The sequence below is a fragment of the Amphiura filiformis genome, chromosome 11 (assembly GCF_039555335.1).
Source record: "Amphiura filiformis chromosome 11, Afil_fr2py, whole genome shotgun sequence".
Lineage (NCBI taxonomy): Eukaryota > Metazoa > Echinodermata > Ophiuroidea > Amphilepidida > Amphiuridae > Amphiura > Amphiura filiformis.
In genome coordinates this window covers 29,151,852-29,173,184 of record NC_092638.1, presented here as the reverse complement: position 1 = coordinate 29,173,184, position 21,333 = coordinate 29,151,852, and the positions used below count along the sequence as shown (strand labels likewise).

At 38.0% G+C, this 21,333-nt stretch overlaps 2 protein-coding genes across 2 annotated transcripts in view; both read right to left on the bottom strand.

Annotated features, from left to right (window-relative positions):
- Nucleotides 1-21,333, bottom strand: part of LOC140164687 (thioredoxin reductase 2, mitochondrial-like) — a 65,271-nt gene that overhangs the window by 38,606 nt on the left and 5,332 nt on the right. The gene's annotated exons all lie outside the window — the stretch shown is intronic.
- Nucleotides 1,141-21,130, bottom strand: LOC140164126 (uncharacterized). Its single transcript, XM_072187370.1, has 8 exons — nt 20,795-21,130; nt 17,892-18,095; nt 16,939-17,058; nt 15,819-16,006; nt 14,223-15,381; nt 12,673-12,869; nt 9,672-10,443; nt 1,141-7,785 (listed from the first exon to the last, which is right to left on the bottom strand). Exons 1-8 carry the CDS (start codon nt 21,003-21,005, stop codon nt 6,665-6,667), a joined length of 3,972 nt encoding a protein of 1,323 aa, XP_072043471.1. The 5' UTR covers nt 21,006-21,130; the 3' UTR covers nt 1,141-6,664.

The window sequence follows — 21,333 nt, the reverse complement described above, 5'->3', positions numbered from 1 at the left end:
TGCTTCAATATATTATATTATTGCACACATATAATTGCATGTCCTGTTTACCCGCCTGTTTACACAAGTATATATATAAACAAGACATTTTTGAGTGACAAAACCAAGTGAAAATTAACTCACTACAATATTTCGTCCTTCACATCGGAGGACTTCATCAGGTATGACTGATATGGTCATCTGATCCACTTTCCCGGAGATGGGTTTCGGTTAGGCTTAGACTCTTCGCAGTCTTCAAAAGCGGATCATATACGTAGCTAAGGAAATATGTGCCTCCTCTCTGTTTAAGGTCTTGCTCCCCCTTCTTCTAATCTCCATGGCTTCTCGAACTTCTCTAGACTTCTTGTAAAAGATCAAATGCAAAACAAAATCCAAAACGCTGAAAAACCAATCTCTAAGAAAAGTAAGACCACTGATGAGAAAAGCAAAGGCATGGTGGTTATCCCATATGTTAATGGCGTGTCGGAGCGCATTCAAAGAATTTTCAAGAAACATAAGGTCGATACGGCCATGAAACCTCACCAAACTCTCAGACGTATCTTAGTACACCCGAAGGACAAACGCGAGAAAGAAAAAAACAGGCAATTGTATCTATGAAATTGGATGCCAAAACTGCGATCAGTCCTATGTCGGTGAAACATCTCGCATGTTTGGAACCAGGATGTCAGAACACAAAGCTGAAGTCAATAAGGCCACTAACAAAAAGTACACTCGATCTGAACGCAAGTTATCAGAAAAAGAACAGACCAAATCAGCAATTTCTGATCATGTTGCCCGGCCAACCACGCTATCAATTGGGATGATTCAAAGATCCTTGGGCGGAGCACAACAAGAAGTCTAGAGAAGTTCGAGAAGCCATGGAGATTAGAAGAAGGGGGAGCAAGACCTTAAACAGAGAGGAGGGCACATATTTCCTTAGCCACGATATGATCCGCTTTTGAAGACTGCGAAAGAGTCTAAGCCTAACCGGAAACCCATCTCCCAGGAACGTGGATCAGATGACCATATCAGTCATACCTGATGAAGTCCTCCGATGTGAAGGACGAAATATTGTAGTGAGTTAATTTTCACTTGGTTTTGTCACTCAAAAATGTCTTGTTTATTTAATCTACAAACCTGATGAACTTATTCAATAAATATATATATAAATCTTTATATTTACAAGTATTATTATAATCTCATGTTAAATAAAAGGTTTGTTTTTAGCCTGGTTAGAGCTGTCACCTGCCATGCATCATCTGTATGAATGTATCAAGCCCAGGAGGGCCCCCGGGAGAGGGCCACTCAAGTTTCACAGTGTACACATGCATGATCAGAAATTTACAAAACATACCCTAAACAGGATTGGCCTTTGTGAGCAAAATACACTGCACTTAAAACAGTAATTTGTAGTTTTGCATCAAATTTTACCCCTTAAACAGGATTGTTCCTCAAGATACCCCAAATCAGGGTATCATCTGAATGATACCACCCTACCTTACAGATTATTGATAAAAATTAACCTTATAGTACATGTTTCTAATATTTATGTTTGTGAAATAGCGAGATCTAAATCTAATATTTATCTTTGTGAGTGAAATATTGAGATCCTAGCTTAAAATGAGCCCAAATCACATCAACTAGAAGTTTCAAAATTACCCTTTTTCATGAAAACAGGCGTTTGTGACCACCAAAATGAGATTCGAGCATTTTGCATTCATTCTCTGAAAATGACCTTAATTTATATGTTTTTCTTGATACGCATGTGTACACTGTGAAATTTGTGTGGGGCCCCTGAGGTAATAAAGCCATATTATAACATTTGCTGAGGAAGACGCCCTCACTGAATTTTTTAAATTCCTTTTTTTACACAATTAATTTGTACTTTATTAAACCAATATACCCTGCAAAAATCAAGCCTCTAGGTGCTGTAGTTTTGTGAAAATCCCGAGATTTTGAATAAAACAACGGATTTGGCGCTATATTATTACAATGGAATTATTAGTCGAATGCATACATGATGTTCATAACACACAGTACGTACACGGCGTGCGGGACGGTGATATACACAACAAAGGGTCGTACCACAACATGACCGAAGGAGTGGTACGTATTGGCGACATGTGCGCTGGTAGTTATTCCAATTTTCTTTGCTTTGCCGTAGTTGTTCGGCTCAAAAATAAAAGGGGATATATCTGACAGTAAAAGCTAACATTTTATGGCAAAGAAATGCTCCCGGGGAAATGCTAATCTATTTTGTTTGAAAATGTTATAATATGGCTTTAAGTTTCAATATTCAATATATTATTTTTTCATAAGATCAATTTATGCTACAAAATTTTAATAATGCGCAGTAACCCGCAGCCGCATGTGCAAGATATTCTGACTCTGAACGAGTGCACATGCACATGTGTTATGTGTACAGTTTCTGGTTTTGAACCGCCTGCAAACATGATGAATATGGTGCACAAAATGACTGGTTTAATTCCAAGTGGCACCAACATTTTTATTTTGGTATTAATTTGACACTCAAAAATCATCCCATTAAGTTGCACTACCTGAAGAGAATTGATAAAAAATTGAATTCCCTCCTGAGTTTTGTATAGATCTGTCAATGATTTGACCACATCACCAGGCTGTAATTATTGCTATAGTGGCAGTACATCGCAAACATGGGTCAATGAGTTACATAAAAATGACCTTGTTTTGGTATATATTTAGTTCCCAGGATGTGAGTTTTGCCCGAGGCACTTTGTGGTTAAATGTTGATTCCTCACTACAATTAGAGTTATTACCGTCGATTTGGTTGAAAAAGTGAGACATGATCAAATCTCTCCAGGTAACAATACGTAATGCAAAAAACAAGCTAATTCATATGATATAGAAATAATAATATTGGATAGCTTCATTTCTGTGTGATAGGAGAATATACCGCATTTGTCATGAACTCGGCTTCAGCTCATTCAGTATTATCATGGCTCATGCGCAGTATGTGTACTAATTTTGCAAATACCGTACATAGATCTTGGAAAGTAGCACATCAATTGTCTGCGGTCATAACAAATTAGCCTTTCTCAAAGCCATACAATATTATTTAGTTATTGCACAAGTATATGATACAAGTCATATTATATCCACGCCAAATCAAGCTTAACTCTCAAAATATTTGTTTTTCAATTAGGTCGGTTAAAGTGCAGTTTGGTTTTGCCAGTTAAAGCGTTTTACTTTGTTGATTATTGTTATACATTACTTGTACAGTGTATGAGTGGTCCAAATTGATATTCTGATTCATTTTTGTAAAATTATCTCCCCTGGGCAATTTGAGGTACCCAAGGTCAAAGATTATACAGGGGTCTTAATTTAAAACTGGTCCAATTTTGTCCAAACATATGCCAAATTACTTGTCATAAGAATCAAAATAGTTTCACTTATCGACGACTTACATGTATATTGTCAGAAGAACACTTTGGTATGATTTTTGACAAAAAAAAAATCAGTTTTGAATTGTGACCCCTGCATAAACTTTGACCTCAAGAGAGGTGACAATTCTACAACTTCCATAATCTCAATTTGTACTTATCAGTCAAGAAACTATAACCTGAAAACAATAGTTCGCAGGTTGATTATATACATAAAATTTGCAAACTGGTGAAGTTACCTATAGTGTACATAAATTTGTTGATGATATTAAATAAATATATTGTGCTACTATGCCAAGTAAAATAAATAACATTTATGTCGTTCCTGCCCTCATTGATGTTTTTAAAGAATTTCAAATATATTTGTTGTTTTTCTTATTTGCTCCCTTAATTTGTTTATAACATTGTTGTAATAAAAAGACATGTTATGGTTCTCTTTTATATACACATTGTAAACACTTTAAACTAGGGGTAGGACTTTGTGAAAATAACAGAATCATCAGAGGCCTCCCCATTTTAATGGTGTTGACAAAGCCTTTGCAATTTTACACAGAAATGAATAGTAAATTTGTAACTAATTAACATATGAAAAGGGCCTCACTCACCAAATTTTGAAAGTCCAGATGATAAAACATGTATGCAGCCCTCGAATTAAGGATCTGAAGGGGCACGGCAACTTTTTTAGGGCAAGTTGATAACTGCCTTGGTTTTTCACTGAAAAGGCAAGGCAGCACAGCAGTCTATATAAATAAAAGGAATTTGTAATATTTCAAGAGGGCATCATGGCAACTGTTGAAAATTTGAGAAGGGCACCAAGGCAATTTCTCAAAAGTGAAGAAAACACACACAAACATAGATAGATTATTTTATAATGAAAGACCAGGGCTGGGGCACCAACGGCAACTTCATTAGAGGGCACGGCAAGTGACTGCCTTGGGTAAAGGACATATTTTGAGGGCATTACGGCAGTGGGCTTGGGCACCCACGGCAAAATGCCATGGGTGCCGTGGGTTAATTCGAGGGCTGCATGTATGGCATTACAAATGTACTAGCTTTTTCTTATCTTACATAATATAATAATGCAAAGTGAAACAATTAATAAGTCAAAAAATAATAAGTCAATAGAATGCAGACATATATACAATGTAAAACATTATGATATAATGCAAATACAAATGTAATTTTGGAAGTGGTTGTATGTCATGAATGGGCTATCAAAATGTGGGGATTTGTTTCATGTGAAGATTAATTACAGAATTACATAACATATAGAAGTAAATTTGGTCTCATTTTGTTGTTTTATCTCCTCTTTCTTTTAAGACCATCTATAGATTATTTGGATTAGTAATGAACGAGTTGGGGATCAAAATGCCCAGGTAGGTTACGGAGGATTGGAGGACATCGCGTCGGAGGACATCGCGCACCATAGGAATTACATACAAAAAGCCAAAAAGGGAGCTACTTTGAAATGCATTATTTAGAAAAGTACAAGTAGCGCATTAACCACAAATTGCAATTGACTGTACCCAACAAGTTTCGTGCCCATGCAACAGTTTTTAGTAATTTGACTTCAGATAACCCATGAATGACCAGTATATTGAGGTAACGTGTACCTAAATCGTCATTTTACCGAGAAAATTAATAATGAAATACTGGCCATTTATTGTTTAAAGTGGTCACATTTTGCACTTTCATTGACGCTCACTGGAGAATGTAGACTATGCTTGAACTTGAAATTATACTGATATGTATTACATCAAAAAACTAGTATAGGCCTATAAAATGGTTATGAAAAAGTTTATATAATTATATTTGTGACAGTAAAAGTAAAGTATACGTAGGCTTTTATAATTATTATTGAATGCAACATATCATAACTATAATGGCACTTCAATACTGAACAATTCTAATTTTAGAATCGGCCAGTTTATTACAAGTTAAAAATCGACTATGGACTTTCACTTTTAAGCAGAACTTTACCCAGGGACTTCGTTCTCTAAAACACACTGTCAATCATACTTGTTTATCAATCAGATCTAACCACAAGACTAAGCATGGTGGTATAATACGCGCTAGATGCGTACATTCATCCACCAACTTTCGCGCCAGCACAAAAGCGCCACATTCTAAATACAGATGTGTACCATGTATAGTGAATGGTAATGGTACGTGTCGGGAGGATTTAAACAATAACGAGATCTGGGCGACCAATCACAAGCCAGATTCATTTAAAGATGCATTACATCATGACCAATTTTTGTTAGGCCAGAAATTGGCCTAACTCTCCATAGAGTCCCATGTTAAAAATGTTAACCGCAATCCAAAGTCAGTATTCCACTTGGGAAGCTAACATACAGAGGGAGTATGGTGACTGAAAAGATGATCAGTTGTGAAAATCTATCAATTGTGCACAAGTTAATTAAATTGGAGTTTTAAGCTTAAATGCAATATCCAGAGTATGCACAATCATGACAATGGGCAAGTGGACTACGGAGTAGTCTATGGAGAATGAGGCAGTTATCTTTAGTTGCCTTGTATCACATGTTTGAAAAATTGGGTATACAGAAACATGTACATCAAAAACATGTTTCTGGCATAACTTGAAACTCTGAACACTCGACGCCTACAAATTTTACAGATTTCCAATTTGACCCATCTACAACACAAAAACAAATAAATTGAGGAAAAACAAGACACTTCATTTTTCACCCCCAGTGAGACAATCTGTTTACCCTGATTGTAAAACAACCCTTGAGAAGTTTACGCGAAATCCATTCATAACTTGATATTTAAATCGGGGATAGAACTTTAAAACACACACATTTTATCAGCTAAAACGGAGCCATTTCACCACTTGAAATTAGTGCTTCCATCGGATACGCCGTGCAAGCAGACAAGTGTCGTGTATGCATAACGTGTCTGTGCGTTAACAAATTGTGTGACTTTGCAACACATTGCATTGTTGCCCACATGTACCCCGCTGGTACAACAAATTGTGAACACAAGTGAAATAGTGAAATAAAATCCATAAAATAGTGCAGTTGGGGTTTACAAATCTGGATTGTCTTTTCTTGTATTTATATAAAAATCAAAACAAAGTGCATACATTTCAAAATGCTCAATTTCGTGAAAAAAGCAACGCCTAGAGTACACAGCCATGTTAAGCATACGATTAATTCTCTCAATATGAATTCAAATTGAAACCTTACAAAACTTGCAGACAAAATAACAAATGTAAAACTACTCCATACAGTTGATCCCTTTAATTATTCTTCAACTAAGGAAGCACCTGAATCTTTAGCCTCATTATAAACTATGCCATCACCTAAATTGACCAAACATGCACAGACACGGATAATTTTATCAATGCTGGCAAGTCGAGTGCCCATGGTCTCATCCTTAATTGATTTTATTAAGGTTATTGGTAACGTACCCTGTAAAATGGTGTACCTGTTTTTCAAGATACCGATCACCCTTTCTATATGAATACGAATTGTAGAAAGTTTTCTGGATAATTCCACTTCTTTTGCAGACAGCTGCCTCTTACCTCTTGTAAATGCTGGTACCAAAAATTCCACCCCCAGTTGAATAGCAAAATCTTCCTCTACTAAAAAGCCACGATCAGCAAGAATTTGATCTCCTGGTTTGTGATAATTTGAACTAATAAACCCTGACTTTCTAATGAGATCAACATCAGTAACTCGTCCCCCCCACGCAATTGAAATAAAAGAAATTGCACCCAGAGGTGTACATCCAATAAAAACTTTAATCGTATTATGTTTTTTGTAATTACTATATGTTTGAGCCCTGGCTTTTAAATTTTTTGGCATATCTATAAATATTTCAAAACAGTCAACTATACAAGTAAGTCTTGGATAATATTTTTTAAATAAAGGTGGCAGAGTTCGGCGCACAGCTTCAGGGTCAGGACTGCAGACTAAAAAAGACAAGTTAGTATACATGACATCAAGCCACTTCCAAAATATTGAAATTACACTTGTTTTGGGTACATTAGTATGAATTGAAATAAATTTGAATGTCAAACCAGTACGCAGTTTCAACAATGTTATAAATAACTGATCAATTGGTGCCATTATTTTACGATGGGTTTTCTTGTTTATGAATGCTAGCAAGAAATTAAAGGTTGTTAAAAATACAACCCAGGACAACCCTGTATTCTGCTTACAAGCTTCATCGTTTCCTTCAACTGATCCTGCAGTAAGTGAAGCCTTTCGCAATCTCTCTTCTACCTCTTCCAACCTTTTTAATGCATCATCTCTTTCTGCTCTTAGTGCATTCATTTCATTGTATAAACTTTTCCTTTCGGCATCTGAAACAGGTGTTGCCATAGAAATATTTGCAGATGTCGTTGAGGATGAATTAGGGACTGGTGGAGAAAAGAAAGATAAATATTCATACATTATAATATAGCCCAATGTAATCAATCAATGTTTAGGTTCTTGTGCTTGTGAGATGCTATAACTGTATACTTCACCAATAGGCTAATGAAAGTTGATTCTATGATATTTGCCACCTGCCTGTGTCACATTCCATTTGGCCAAAACTTTCATACTATACCTTAATTGCAATTATAGCCATGATCGAGACACCATCATTGTTTATACATTTTAAGCTTTAGTCATGAAACATGGATTTACAAATTTTACAATACAGATTACAACACGGAAAATGGATTTTAGAAAATGGTAAACTTCGGATTCTACACTAAGCTTTGTGGCAACACAGACACTCATGTGATGCCGTCACGCTTCTGTGATTGGTAGCTCTTGTTTTCAGCACTAATGTCAAGTTCACCTGGTTGATTTTTTTTTGCAGGGTAGGTTGCAACAATAGCTAAAACTGATAATATTTAACATGTTTTATGGTATAAAACATCATAAAATGCCATTTTGATTTGTCCAAAATATCAGATACGATGGTAATGAATGACAAAAATAACTTTGCACCATCTATTTTGAGTTCACTGTGTGAAATTGTCGGGTTTTATTTTCGGCCTAAAACAAAGCCCACCAATTTCCCACATTGGCCTCAAAATAGATGGTGCACAGTTATCATTGTTAATATTAGGGATGCCCACTATCCATACAGTTTCCACTAGAACGATTTTTCATTTACTGTGTGCGTGCACTCACACACGTATTGTCTATGGAGAAACTGATCGATACAAGAAATCCCAGGCCTGTTAAATGGCGTACATACTTGTTTTTGATCCAAATGTAGGCCTATATCAGGGTGTTTCAAGAAATTCCTGATTCCACCGAAAACATTAACCAAACTTTTTCCTGATTGGTCAGTAAATAGAGAGGACCTTCCTCCATGCAGAGATCAACTTTTTTAATGAAAAATTTAATGAGATGAGAACTACAACAGGTTGAAGTGACACCATTCCGTGCATCAGGTGTTCAAACGCAATTATTTCCGAATTTGGAGTGAATCAGACAAGCAAACTTACATAGTCATAAAATGTAACTATTTTTGAAGACAAAATGTACAGGATGTTAAGAAATTAAAGAATGTTTAAACCTACCGCGGCCCATCTCAAATCATGCACTTCTCACTACCATGTCCATTTCATATGCTATCCATCATGGCTTCCATGCACACACAGTGTATTGCTCAATGTATTAAAGATAACCTTTGAGTTGGAGCAAATTTCTCAAAATTGGTAGTGATTAATATTACCAAACTTATGCCATGATGAAATATAATAATTTTTGAAGATAAAATGTGCTGACCGTAAAAGATTGAACAATGTTTAAGACTACCGCCATTCATTTGAAATAATGCACTTATTGTTCATCTCCTCTATGGAGATATTTTCCATGGCGGCCATCTATGATCATGCTTGCGGTTTCACCAAACAAACCATGGGTTTTGAGGTCTTATATTTTTTGTTGTATGTCAACAAAATCGATTAAATTTTCAGGATGATCTTATTTTCATGTTGTTATAAGCAAATATAATGTTCCAGATAACGCTAGTTAATAATTACATTAAGAAAAAGTACCTTAAAATTGCACTTTCTGTTAGTAATCCTCTTTGGACTTAAACTTTTTAACATGTTCTAGCAGCCCTATATAAAACCGTAACACTCAAAAGGCCATATCTCTGGAATGAAACGTCCGATTAAGATTATTTAAACGCCAAAATGTTTCTTTCATCAATTCCCAGCCAATAAGTTAGGTCTGAATCAATTTAAAAGTACTTCAATTTTTAGTGGACATGCCTATTAATATACAAGCAGTAATTTACCTGTTTGATTTTGCAGCAAGGTGACCGTCGGACTGACTGATCGAGGCAAGTTGACATGACCATTTGCAAGCGGGTTAGTTCCCGGCCGTGTCGGATCCGCCTCCTCTCTACCGCCCACTCTCTCAGCGTCACTGGCTGTTCTAGGAGTAATAATACTCTCGAATTCAGCTGGCACACCTGGTGGTTGTGGGCACTGAGATTGCAACGAGGTGACCATCGGACTGACTGTTCGAGGCAAGTTGACATTGTGACTATTTGCAAGCGGGTTAGTTCCCGGCCGTGTCGGATCCGCCCCCTCTCTACCGCCCACTCTCTCAGCGTCACTGGCTGTTCTAGGAGTAATAATACTCTCGAATTCAGCTGGCACACCTGGTGGTTGTGGGCACTGAGATTGCAACAAGGTGACCATCGGACTGACTGTTCGAGGCAAGTTGACATTGTGACTATTTGCAAGCGGGTTAGTTTCCGGCCGTGTCGGATCCGCCCCCTCTCTATCGCCCTCTCTTACAGAGTCACTGGCCATTCTAGGAGTACTAATACCCTCTAATTCAGCTGGCACATCTGGTTGCTGTGGGTACTGTGATCTAGACTCTGTTGCAGGCCTATCTGCATATTGTTGAGGAGCATTGGTTGATTTATATTGTTCTTTGGTAGGTAGAGGAGGTTGTCTGTATTGTTCTGATGATGGCTGCGGTTGTCCAGTTCTGCCTTGGCCGGGTCGTGACGACGGTGGTTCCCATTCATATGATGGATCATATATCAATGAATTATCCTAAAGATCAAATGTCAAAATAAAGTGCAAGAAGGATTAATGCTATGATGGAAAATTAACATGGTAAAATTAAATTTCTCTGGGCCCATTTCCGAAACACACACTATCAACTGCTACCAACCCCTATTTTAATCAAATATAAGATTTAAAGCCTTAGTCAAATGTTAAATACTTACACATGTAATCTTAAAATATGACCAACTTTGTTATAAAAACACTGTTACACCTTATGAATTAAGTAATCTTAATCTTAATTTATTTGCATTGTTCTTCAGTAACTTCAAATCCATATGGCAGTTCTTAAAAGCTGCCTTGTCTACATCTATGACAGGAAATCTAATGTGAATATGTCATCACAATCTATGTGACAAACTTGTTTATTATTAAAGCATTCTTAGTCAGTGGGAGTGGTCTAGTTCGTAGACACATTTCTGATTGGACAATCGCATGATTTCGGGTGCCGTCTATCAGGCCGTAGACGACCCCACGTCAGTATGCGTCTTGATAATGCGTAACTCGTAGAGGTGTGCGTATGTATCGCGCTGGATGCGTAGACTAGTGCGGAATACGGGAGTTTTTATGACGGTAGCTTAGTTTTTGCTTAAAAAATTTGTTTACAATTATTAAAATAATATTTAACTGACTAAGAATGAGAATAAACGATAGCAATTTTTATTTTGCCTATCCTCTACCTACTCAAAATATTGGACCTGCCTGTCGTCTATCACACGGTAGAGGATAGGCAAAATAAAAATTATTCTCTAATTCTTATACAGATGTACCATCAGCTTCTATGCTGTTTGTGGTAGGCTCAGCAGTATAAAGACCCACATCTGTTAGCAGCTATGCCATTTGTGTATATATCAAAACGAGGCACATGTCAGCTTCTACATGTGCCTCATTTCACATAATAGCTAGGAATAAATAACAGACTCATCTCAAGTGGAGGTCACTTCAAATCCTTAAGTCATGTGGTTAAGGTATGTTCTGTGTTTTACAAAACCATGTGACTTGGGAATGATTTGAAGTAACCTCCACTTTGGATGAGTTTGGTATTTATTCCAAGCTTTATGTAAAAAGAGACACATGTAGCAGCTGACAACTGAATCGTTTTGATATGGATGTACTCATTTGTGGTTGGCTCAGCTGCACAAATACCTAGATGTCCATCACAAGCTATGCCGTTTGTGGTAGGCTCAGCTACACAAAGACATATGTCCATAAGCACCTGCAATTGTGGTTGGCTCAGTGCCACAAAGACCTATGTCCATCAGCAGCCAGCTATGCCATTTGTGGTTGGCTCAATGGCAAAAGACCATAAGCAGCCAGCTATGCCATTTGTGGCAGGCTCTGTGCCACAAAGACCTTTATCCATTAGCAGCTATGTCATTTGTGGTAGGCTCAGCGGCACAAAGACCTATGTCCATCAGCAGCTATGGATTTGTGGTGGGCTCAGTGGCACAAAGGCCTATGTCCATCAGCAACTATGCATTTGTGGTTGGCTCAGCGGCACAAAGACATATGTGATGCGATCAAGCAAAATCAGTCGGAACTCAAAAATATTACATTTTCAGCTTCTTATATGATAGTAAGAGGCATTTACAAAGCTGGATTTTGCAGAAAACCCCATTGAAATTGAACAACCAGTTCCAAAGATATGAGCAATTATAGAGATTCCAAAACAAAAGGAAACAAAAGGAAATATTTCCTTTGTTTGGCTATATCTCAAAATCAATATTTCCGAGTTCCGACTGATTTTGCTTGGTCGCATCAGCGGCACAAAGACCTTTGTCCATCAGCAGCTATGCATTTGTGGTGGGCTCAACTGCAAAAACTCATGTATTTATTTGCTAGTTCAGTATCAGCTTGTCAGCTACAATTTATGATTTTAAAATGGGGTTATCTGAATGGGTGACTCTATTTGAAATCTACACCCCCTGTGTGAGAGATTAAGGACATGTCTTCCAGAGGAGGTGTATGGATTTCAACTGGAATAGCCCATTGTTTCAAAGACTGCAAACAACTGAAATGTAGTTACATCTATGCATTGCAACCAATGGATATTATGTGTCTTTCTGTCACTGACATGTTTATGACACAACTGCATAAAAGCACTGACATCACTAGCAAATTCAAGGTGAAAGAAAATGTTGATGCAATCATTGATACAACAGGCCCAGATAATCTGTATGCTGCTACACCATCACAATTAACCAGCAAAAGACTTACATCACTAGCACCTTCCACTGTAGGTCTTGGTGGTCTATTGAAGTCTAGGTTTACTGGTTTATATCCAACAGGTCTGTTAGTAGTTGATGATCCTGTAGGAGACCACACAGGAGGCACATCTTTGATGGAGCCGCCATCTTGGATTGGCCTGGCAAGGTCTTGACTTGATTGGTTAGGCTGAGATGGTGACCAGACAGCTGTAAATGCAAACAAAGCATGCAGTGTTAATAGACGGTAGGTCTACAGTGTGGCGATGACGTAATCAGCCAAAAAGTCAAATATACCCAGGTAATCACTGGCCGGGCCAACATGACACCCATGGCTAGAGGCCCGTGATCTTCTGGTTGGCATGCTAAGTGTCAGAGGTTTGAATCATGTGGGTACCAAGTGACCTCTTTGTTCGCCTTTTTCATTAGTTCTTTCCCTTCCTATAGCCAATAAACCATGTGCATGGTTAAGGTTAAAAACAAGAACACATTTAGATCTCAGTCATCTCACAAACAGTAATAAACCTAAATTTAATTTTGATAAACTTTAAAGAGTATATTAAATGTGGCAATTATCCTATCAAGATGTGGTCTGCGATCAAGTACTCCCTTTAAGAAAATTAACAGAACCAGACCAATGAATCATTGTGTTTGATCACATACAATTCTTGCAGACACGAACATGTATTACCAAACATGAGATACTATCGTTTATCAACCAAGCTGTTTTGATTTTAAAATGGGCTAGAAATTTGTCTAAGTGAGGATATGAAACATCAAGTGCAGTAATATTAATGTATGATTTTGTAACTATTTGTGTGTTTATGTATGCAAAATTGCAAATGTTATTTATAGAATAAAGGTATTGTTTTTAGCCGCTGGAGTGCATCTATCGTCTCATAACAAGGGCGACATCATTTTATTTTACACCAAAAATAATGATGTCGCATGTTATATGAGACGATAATGCATGACAGCGGCTAAAATCAATTACTTAATTTTTGTACATAGAAAGTATAGGACAATCTCTGAAAAACCATGACAAAATGAAGCAATAGCCAGATAATTGCCTATTGTTTTGTCAATTTTAGGCAAATTAGCCATTATCTTAAATGAAAGTTGTTTGTATTTGATAAATTACAACTAATAAACTTACTAAACCTTCAAATAATCTTTGTATTTTCTCCAATATCAAACAAATCAAACAAATTTATGTTTTTGGTCTATATTAATTATGTCCCGCTTCTGTGATTGTTAGCTCTTGTTGTTGGCACTCAAGTTTGCCTGGTTTTTGCAAGGTTATAGCAATTATACTAGCTAAACTGTTAATATTTAACAGCATTTTGTGGCATAAAATAACATGATTTGTTTTTGATTTGTTCAAAATATCCGATACGACAGAAATGAATGACAAAAATAATTACTTTGCACATTTATTTTGAGTTCATTGTGTGAAATTGTCAGGTTTTATTTTCGGCCTTAAACTATCCCCTCCAATTTCCTATAATGATCTCAAAATAGATGGTGCGCAGTTATCATTGTTTTATACAACCAGTAATTTACCTCTTTGATTTTGTAGCAAGGTGACCATCGGACTGACTGTTCGAGGCAAGTTGACATTGTGACTATTTGCAAGCGGGTTAGTTCCCGGCCGTGTCGGATCCGCCCCCTCTCTATCGCCCTCTCTCTCAGCGTCACTGGCTGTTCTAGGAGTAATAATACTCTCGAATTCAGCTGGCACACCTGGTGGTTGTGGGCACTGAGATTGCAACGAGGTGACCATCGGACTGACTGTTCGAGGCAAGTTGACATTGTGACTATTTGCAAGCGGGTTAGTTCCCGGCCGTGTCGGATCCGCCCCCTCTCTATCGCCCTCTCTCTCAGCGTCACTGGCTGTTCTAGGAGTAATAATACTCTCGAATTCAGCTGGCACACCTGGTGGTTGTGGGCACTGAGATTGCAACGAGGTGACCATCGGACTGACTGTTCGAGGCAAGTTGACATTGTGACTATTTGCAAGCGGGTTAGTTCCCGGCCGTGTCGGATCCGCCCCCTCTCTACCGCCCACTCTCTCAGCGTCACTGGCTGTTCTAGGAGTAATAATACTCTCGAATTCAGTTGGCACACCTGGTGGTTGTGGGCACTGAGATTGCAACGAGGTGACCATCGGACTGACTGTTCGAGGCAAGTTGACATTGTGACTATTTGCAAGCGGGTTAGTTCCCGGCCGTGTCGGATCCACCTCCTCTCTACCGCCCACTCTCTCAGCGTCACTGGCTGTTCTAGGAGTAATAATACTCTCGAATTCAGCTGGCACACCTGGTGGTTGTGGGCACTGAGATTGCAACGAGGTGACCATCGGACTGACTGTTCGAGGCAAGTTGACATTGTGACTATTTGCAAGCGGGTTAGTTGCTGACCGTGTCGGATCCGCCCCCTCTCCATCGCCCTCTCTTACAGAGTCACTGGCCATTCTAGGAGTACTAATACCCTCTAATTCAGCTGGCACATCTGGTTGCTGTGGGTACTGTGATCTAGACTCTGTTGCAGGCCTATCTGCATACTGTTGAGGAGCATTGGTTGGTTTATATTGTTCTTTGGTAGGTAGAGGAGGTTGTCTGTATTGTTCTGATGATGGCTGCGGTTGTCCAGTTCTGCCTTGGCCGGGTCGTGACGACGGTGGTTCCCATTCATATGATGGATCATATATCAATGAATCATCCTAAAGATCAAAGGTCAATATAAAATGCAAGAAGGATTAATGCTATGATGGAACATAAACATGGTAAAATTAAATATCACTGGGCCCATTTTGCAAAACACATACTATCAACAGTACAGTTTGCTAGTTATAAAAAGAAAAGAATTTTTAAAATTCATTTGGCAAGCAAACATTTTTTGGCCTTAGTAGTACAAAGACCTATATCCATTAGCAGCTATGCATAATGTGGTGGGCTCATCTGCACAAAGACATTATGTCCATCATGCGTGCATTTTGCTGGTCACTATATTAAAAATAAAATGCACACTGAACTGAACCAAATTTGAGGTAAAAGAAAGTGTAGATGCAATAATTGATACAGCAGGCTCCGATATCTTTATGCTGCTAAGCCATCACATTTAATCAGCAAAAACATACTTTACAAATTACAGACTTACATTTGATCTACCTGAATCACTAGCACCTTCCACTGTAGTTCTTGGTCTAATGAGGTCTAGGTTTACTGGTTTATATCCAACAGGTCTGTTAGTAGTTGATGATCCTGTAGGAGACCACACAGGAGGCACATCTTTGATTGAGCCGCCATCTTGGCTTGATTGGCTAGGCTGAGATGGTGACCAGACAGCTGTAAATTCAAACAAAGCATGCAGTGTTATTAGACTGTATGTCTACAGAATTTGAAATTAGATTGCAGAATAAAGACTAGAGGGCCTTATATTTGTTCACAAATACGGCTATACCCGCATGTTATCAGTGTAGACAAACTTATAGTCCTTATTTGCTGAGGACATAAAATAAAGAAATTGTAAAAAGTCGCCTACTTGGGCGGAAAATGTGTAAAAAGTGAAAATTTACACATTTTGGGTCGTATCAATTTGTAAGCACTCTCTAGCAATGTCATATTTCATTGAACCGTATGACAAAACAGGCAAAAATAGTAACCTTTTGCACAAGATTTAGAGAATTGGCCATTGTATGACATAAAATTTGAAAAATATTGTAAGGAACACTTGAAGTTTTGACTTTTCAAACCTACATTTTGGTCAAAAATTGTGCTTGGATAGGTAGTATTCAACAGATTTACAACATTCGCCTTGCTATAACATTGAATTGCGACATTGCGTTATCTATTGACCTACTGGGGAAAAGAAGAAAAAAAGTAAAATTTAAAAAAAAATTCAATATTGCAAATCCAAATTTTTTTGGGAGAGAATTCACGCATTTTGGAAAAGAAGCGCAAATTATGCATATTCGAAAACTGGCACGCATATTTTGCTCTCAAAAAATCGCTCATGTTCCCTATGCTTATCTATGGGTGGGTTTTCAGTGGAGATCAATGGAATACATCTCTTTTGATATATTCCACAAGTTAGTGAAGAATGCGGCTGGAAATTTGATGAATTATGAGTTTATTACTCAGAAAATCAAAATTGCAAATGAGAAACATGTAAAAATGACTTGAGCATTTAGCGTAGCAGGCTGACGATATGTGACCATGGTAAAAAGTAGTAAACAATAATGATCTACATTACATTATAGTTTAATAAATACACATACCCTTTCGGCTGTATGTATGGTCGATTGAAGTATGAATACGATTTTGACTATACGCATTACCACTTGTAGACATACATGTATCCTCATAATCCGGGTGATCTGGATCCTGGTTTGGTTTGGCTGCAGAGCAAAGGAAAGATAAATATTCATTATAATATAGCCCAATGGAATCAATCAATGTTAAGGCATATGGCCTGTGCCATGCTATATGGTTACGCTGGCGAAGTGATGTAATAATCGGATTAACTGCCATAGCAATAGGTGATTTTGAATATATACCGCGCTGCACGGGTATGTTCACGCGGAATGTCTGCATTGAACCATGTCATGCTGATCACTCGCACAGGTCTGTAAAGATTAGTATCTTTGAAAAGACATGTATTGTATTAAATCTATGATTGCAGATTGACATACACAGGTGATGAGTGCAGGCTATTTATAGTGCAGCGTGGTATATTGTCCAAAATAATGCACTTGCACTGATGTTGATGCGTCTATAATGCACAAGCCCTGAAGGGGGAGTGCATTAGATGCATCAACATCAGCGCTCATGTATTATTTTGGCTAATTTCTCTCCCAACAAGTAATATGCGTTCATTAAAGGGGAGTAACCCTATCGGTTTAGGATATGGATTCTCTTCAAACTTACATATAATGTCAAATATCATCCCTTTTATATGCATCTATGTGAGAAAACAAGTAAAATTTTGATAAAGTGGTATAAAACCAAGATGCTGTTTTTTCAATATTTCTCAGGAAATACATCGATTTGAAGGGTCAAATTGCAGAATTATAATTAAATGAGAATAATATGATTCATTTAACGATATCCAAAACTCATGAGAAAAATAGTAAACAATATTATATAACCTATATGTATGGTAACCATGGTAACAAGTAGTAAAAAATAATGATCAACAATTGATACATTATGGTTTATTAAATACACATACCCTTTTGGCTGTATTTGTGATCGACATGAGTACGATTTTGACTATACGCATTACCACTTGTAGACATACATGTATCCTCATTGCGTCTTTGGCGTTTCAAACTTCGGTTATACCGCTCAAGTCTCTGATGATCTTGATTATTAGACTTCTTACTGAACACTGATGGAATATAATCTGGGTGGTCTGGATCCTGGTTTGGTTTGCCTGCAGAGCAAATGAAAGATAAAAGATATTCATCTTACTATATAAATGTATGCGAATGTTGTATGTTAGTATGAAGATCGAAAGGCTCCGTCAATTTGGATTCAAATGTCGCCAAATTCATATGGGAGATCAGGGAATATACGGGAATGGACTTTATTTGGTTGAAAACCCTCAAGAATTGGCCTCAAAATCAGTAAAAAAGTGAGTTTTTCGGGCAAATATATTTGTTTACAAGCTATGCCAACCACCGCGTCCACATGTCTAGCAGAAATTGCGCCGTCAGCGTACACGACGCACGCCACTTGACTTGCACACACGGGTGCGCATAGCCAACTTGCGTAGGGCCTACCGGTTTATGGTATACGGGATGGGATAACGACCATAGGCCTACGAAGACAATAAATATCGCAATGGTACGGGAGGAAGGAAGCAAGCAAAAATAAGAAATAAAGAAAGAAAGAAAGTGGTATTAAACGTGGTATTAAACGCCATTTATGCCCTAGGCCTATAATAGTATCTATCATCATGTAGGCCAAATCTGTTCAACGATTCTTCCCGTTATAGTAATCGCTCCCGTTTACTCAACTAGCAGAGCGCGGGCATTCCGCTAGTACATTTTAAAAATATAGCCCAATGGAATCAATCAATCTTTAGGCATATGGTAGACGTTCGCTTTTCGCATCTATTTCATTGTTGAGAAAATAAAATTGTGAAGATAAGACATCCGAGCCCTATTCTGCCATGTTTGGCCGAGTAACGGTACATGAACACAGCCGTTTGTGCCAATGTAAATTAGACATTGTGTATTTGCTGTGGGTTACTCATGGGTTACTCTGTCATCAGACTGAATCATTGTTGTTTACAGCTGCACAAGTTATGTGTGTAAATTTAGTGAACAATGTGCCTATGTGTTGCTTTTGAAAAAAAACAGCTAATCATGCGCATGCTCAGCATGCAAATACGACGGTGATTTAGTACACTGATCATGTGTGCGATTCAGTTTTCTGCAAAAGCGATTGAGTATAAATGCATCTTTAAAAATGACCGGCGAAGGTGTGTTCTCAGCGACCTGACACACATTTGTATTGGTTCGATCAAGCATTGAAATGCTTTCAACTTTTGGCCAAGAATTACTTAATTTGATTATAGTACAGGGAGAAGCTTGAAGTATGGGAAGAAGCTTGAAGTATATATCATACAAAAAGCTAGTGCAATGCAATTGCATGATTTCAATTAGACTTAGAGTTTGCACTAAAAATACAAGGCTCCTGTAGTTTAAATAGAACCTACATGTTTGTCATAATATTAATTACACAGCTTCTAATCAAATTAATTAACATGTCTGATAATAAAAGCTAACATTTGATGGCAAAGAAATACTTATCTATTTTGAATGAAAATGTTATGGCTCTTTATAAGTAATTCTTGGCCAAACTGGAACACTGTGAACGCTAGTGGCTCCGCGATAAACACACACGAATATTGCGCGGTACAGAAGAAAGTACACGCGCCTTACACTGCGTACACGCTTAGTACACTACATGGACGCATGCGCGCATGTTCCAGTTTGGCCAAGAATTACTTCTTCCCATGCCTTAATGCCTATGCTTGAAACTGTAATTATTACTTCATTTATCCAGAACCCATATAGGCCTACTTGCCCTGACCTTTTAAACTACTAATAGGCCTCTGCACATGTGCGCGCACTCGATACGCACCGCGAGCATGCGTCAGCAAGCCACGCGCACGCGATAGCCCACGGACAGACGGACATGCCATTAGTAATGAACTGCGTATTAGTTATTTGGAGGGCATTGTGAAAAATCTAAACATTTTGCCTGAGGGGCGCAGCCCCGAGGGATATTCCGAGGTCAAAAGCAAAATGTTTCTATTTCACAATGCCCGACATTATAACTGATGCAAAGTTATTAACCGAATTCATAACCATCATTTTTAACTCATCACTCAACCAAATCTCAAGATTTTATTCTGTGAAATTTGTTGAAACAAACAGGTTTTATCAAAACTTATATTTCGCCCTTCAAAAAATCAAACAGGTTAAAACGAACTGCCAATTACAGCACTGCGCAATCACGCCATATGGCATAATACGCGGAGGTTATGAATGCAAATCGGCGCACTAAAACTGATAATGATATGGCACTTCAGTGCAAACTTAAACAAGGCAGCAGCACCAATATGAAAATGTCATACCGATAAATGATGTGTCTGTTTTGCCCGTTTTTTAAGTTTGCGTTGCGAACTAGACAAAAACTGTAAGTGTAATCAAATGAAATTTTAATTCACTGAATTGGTTACATACATCACCATGAATCATACATGTATCAGGCATGATCACAATGACAATTTTGTAACATGATACTATAATATTTACAGCAATTTCATGGCCAAACTGGAACACTATAAACGCTAGTGGCTCCGCGTTAAACATGCGCGAATATAACGCGGTATAGAAGAAAGCATACACGCGCCTTACATTGCGTACACGCTTAGTTAGGTTAGTACGCTACATGGACGCAACGCGCATGTTCCAGTTTGGCCAAGAAATTACTGTAAATATTATAGTGGCAGTAGTGTCCCTTCTGTCAATGTCTACTGTAATTCTCGACTTTGTCTTTATGACTTTATATTGTACTTTTGAATTTGATAACATAATTGTAAAACAAACCAGGACTTACCGCTAATAAAATGATCCCCACAGATCCTACTCGTTGGGGCAGGCCACCATGACCATGATGTGACACATCCACCATTGCTGGTTAGTACTGCATTCACCCATTTTTTCCGCCGGTCTTCTTGACCAGGCAATGCAGGAAACCGATGAAAAGATGGATGATGTACTTTTAATGTTGTGTTTGTGCATCCATGCACTGCACAACAACCGGGCATTGTGAATAAACATAAAATAAACAACTAAACAAAAGCTGGCGGCCTGCCCCGTACTGACACTCAAATGCTCACTGCACAGCTGACGTCTGTTGTGTTGGGAATTGCGATGATGTCACTCCAGTGATGTTGCTATGCTCCTTCGTGACCTCGAGGTCACGAAAGGTCATGAAAGAGCCCGGATGTTCGACCGACAGAATACGGTATTCCATTTGAAATCCATACACCCCTTTGGAAGATATGACCTTTATCTCCCACACAGTGGGTATTAGTTTCAGTCTAGGACTAGATCAAGCACTTGTGGTTTCCATTTTTATTGGGCATTCCAGTT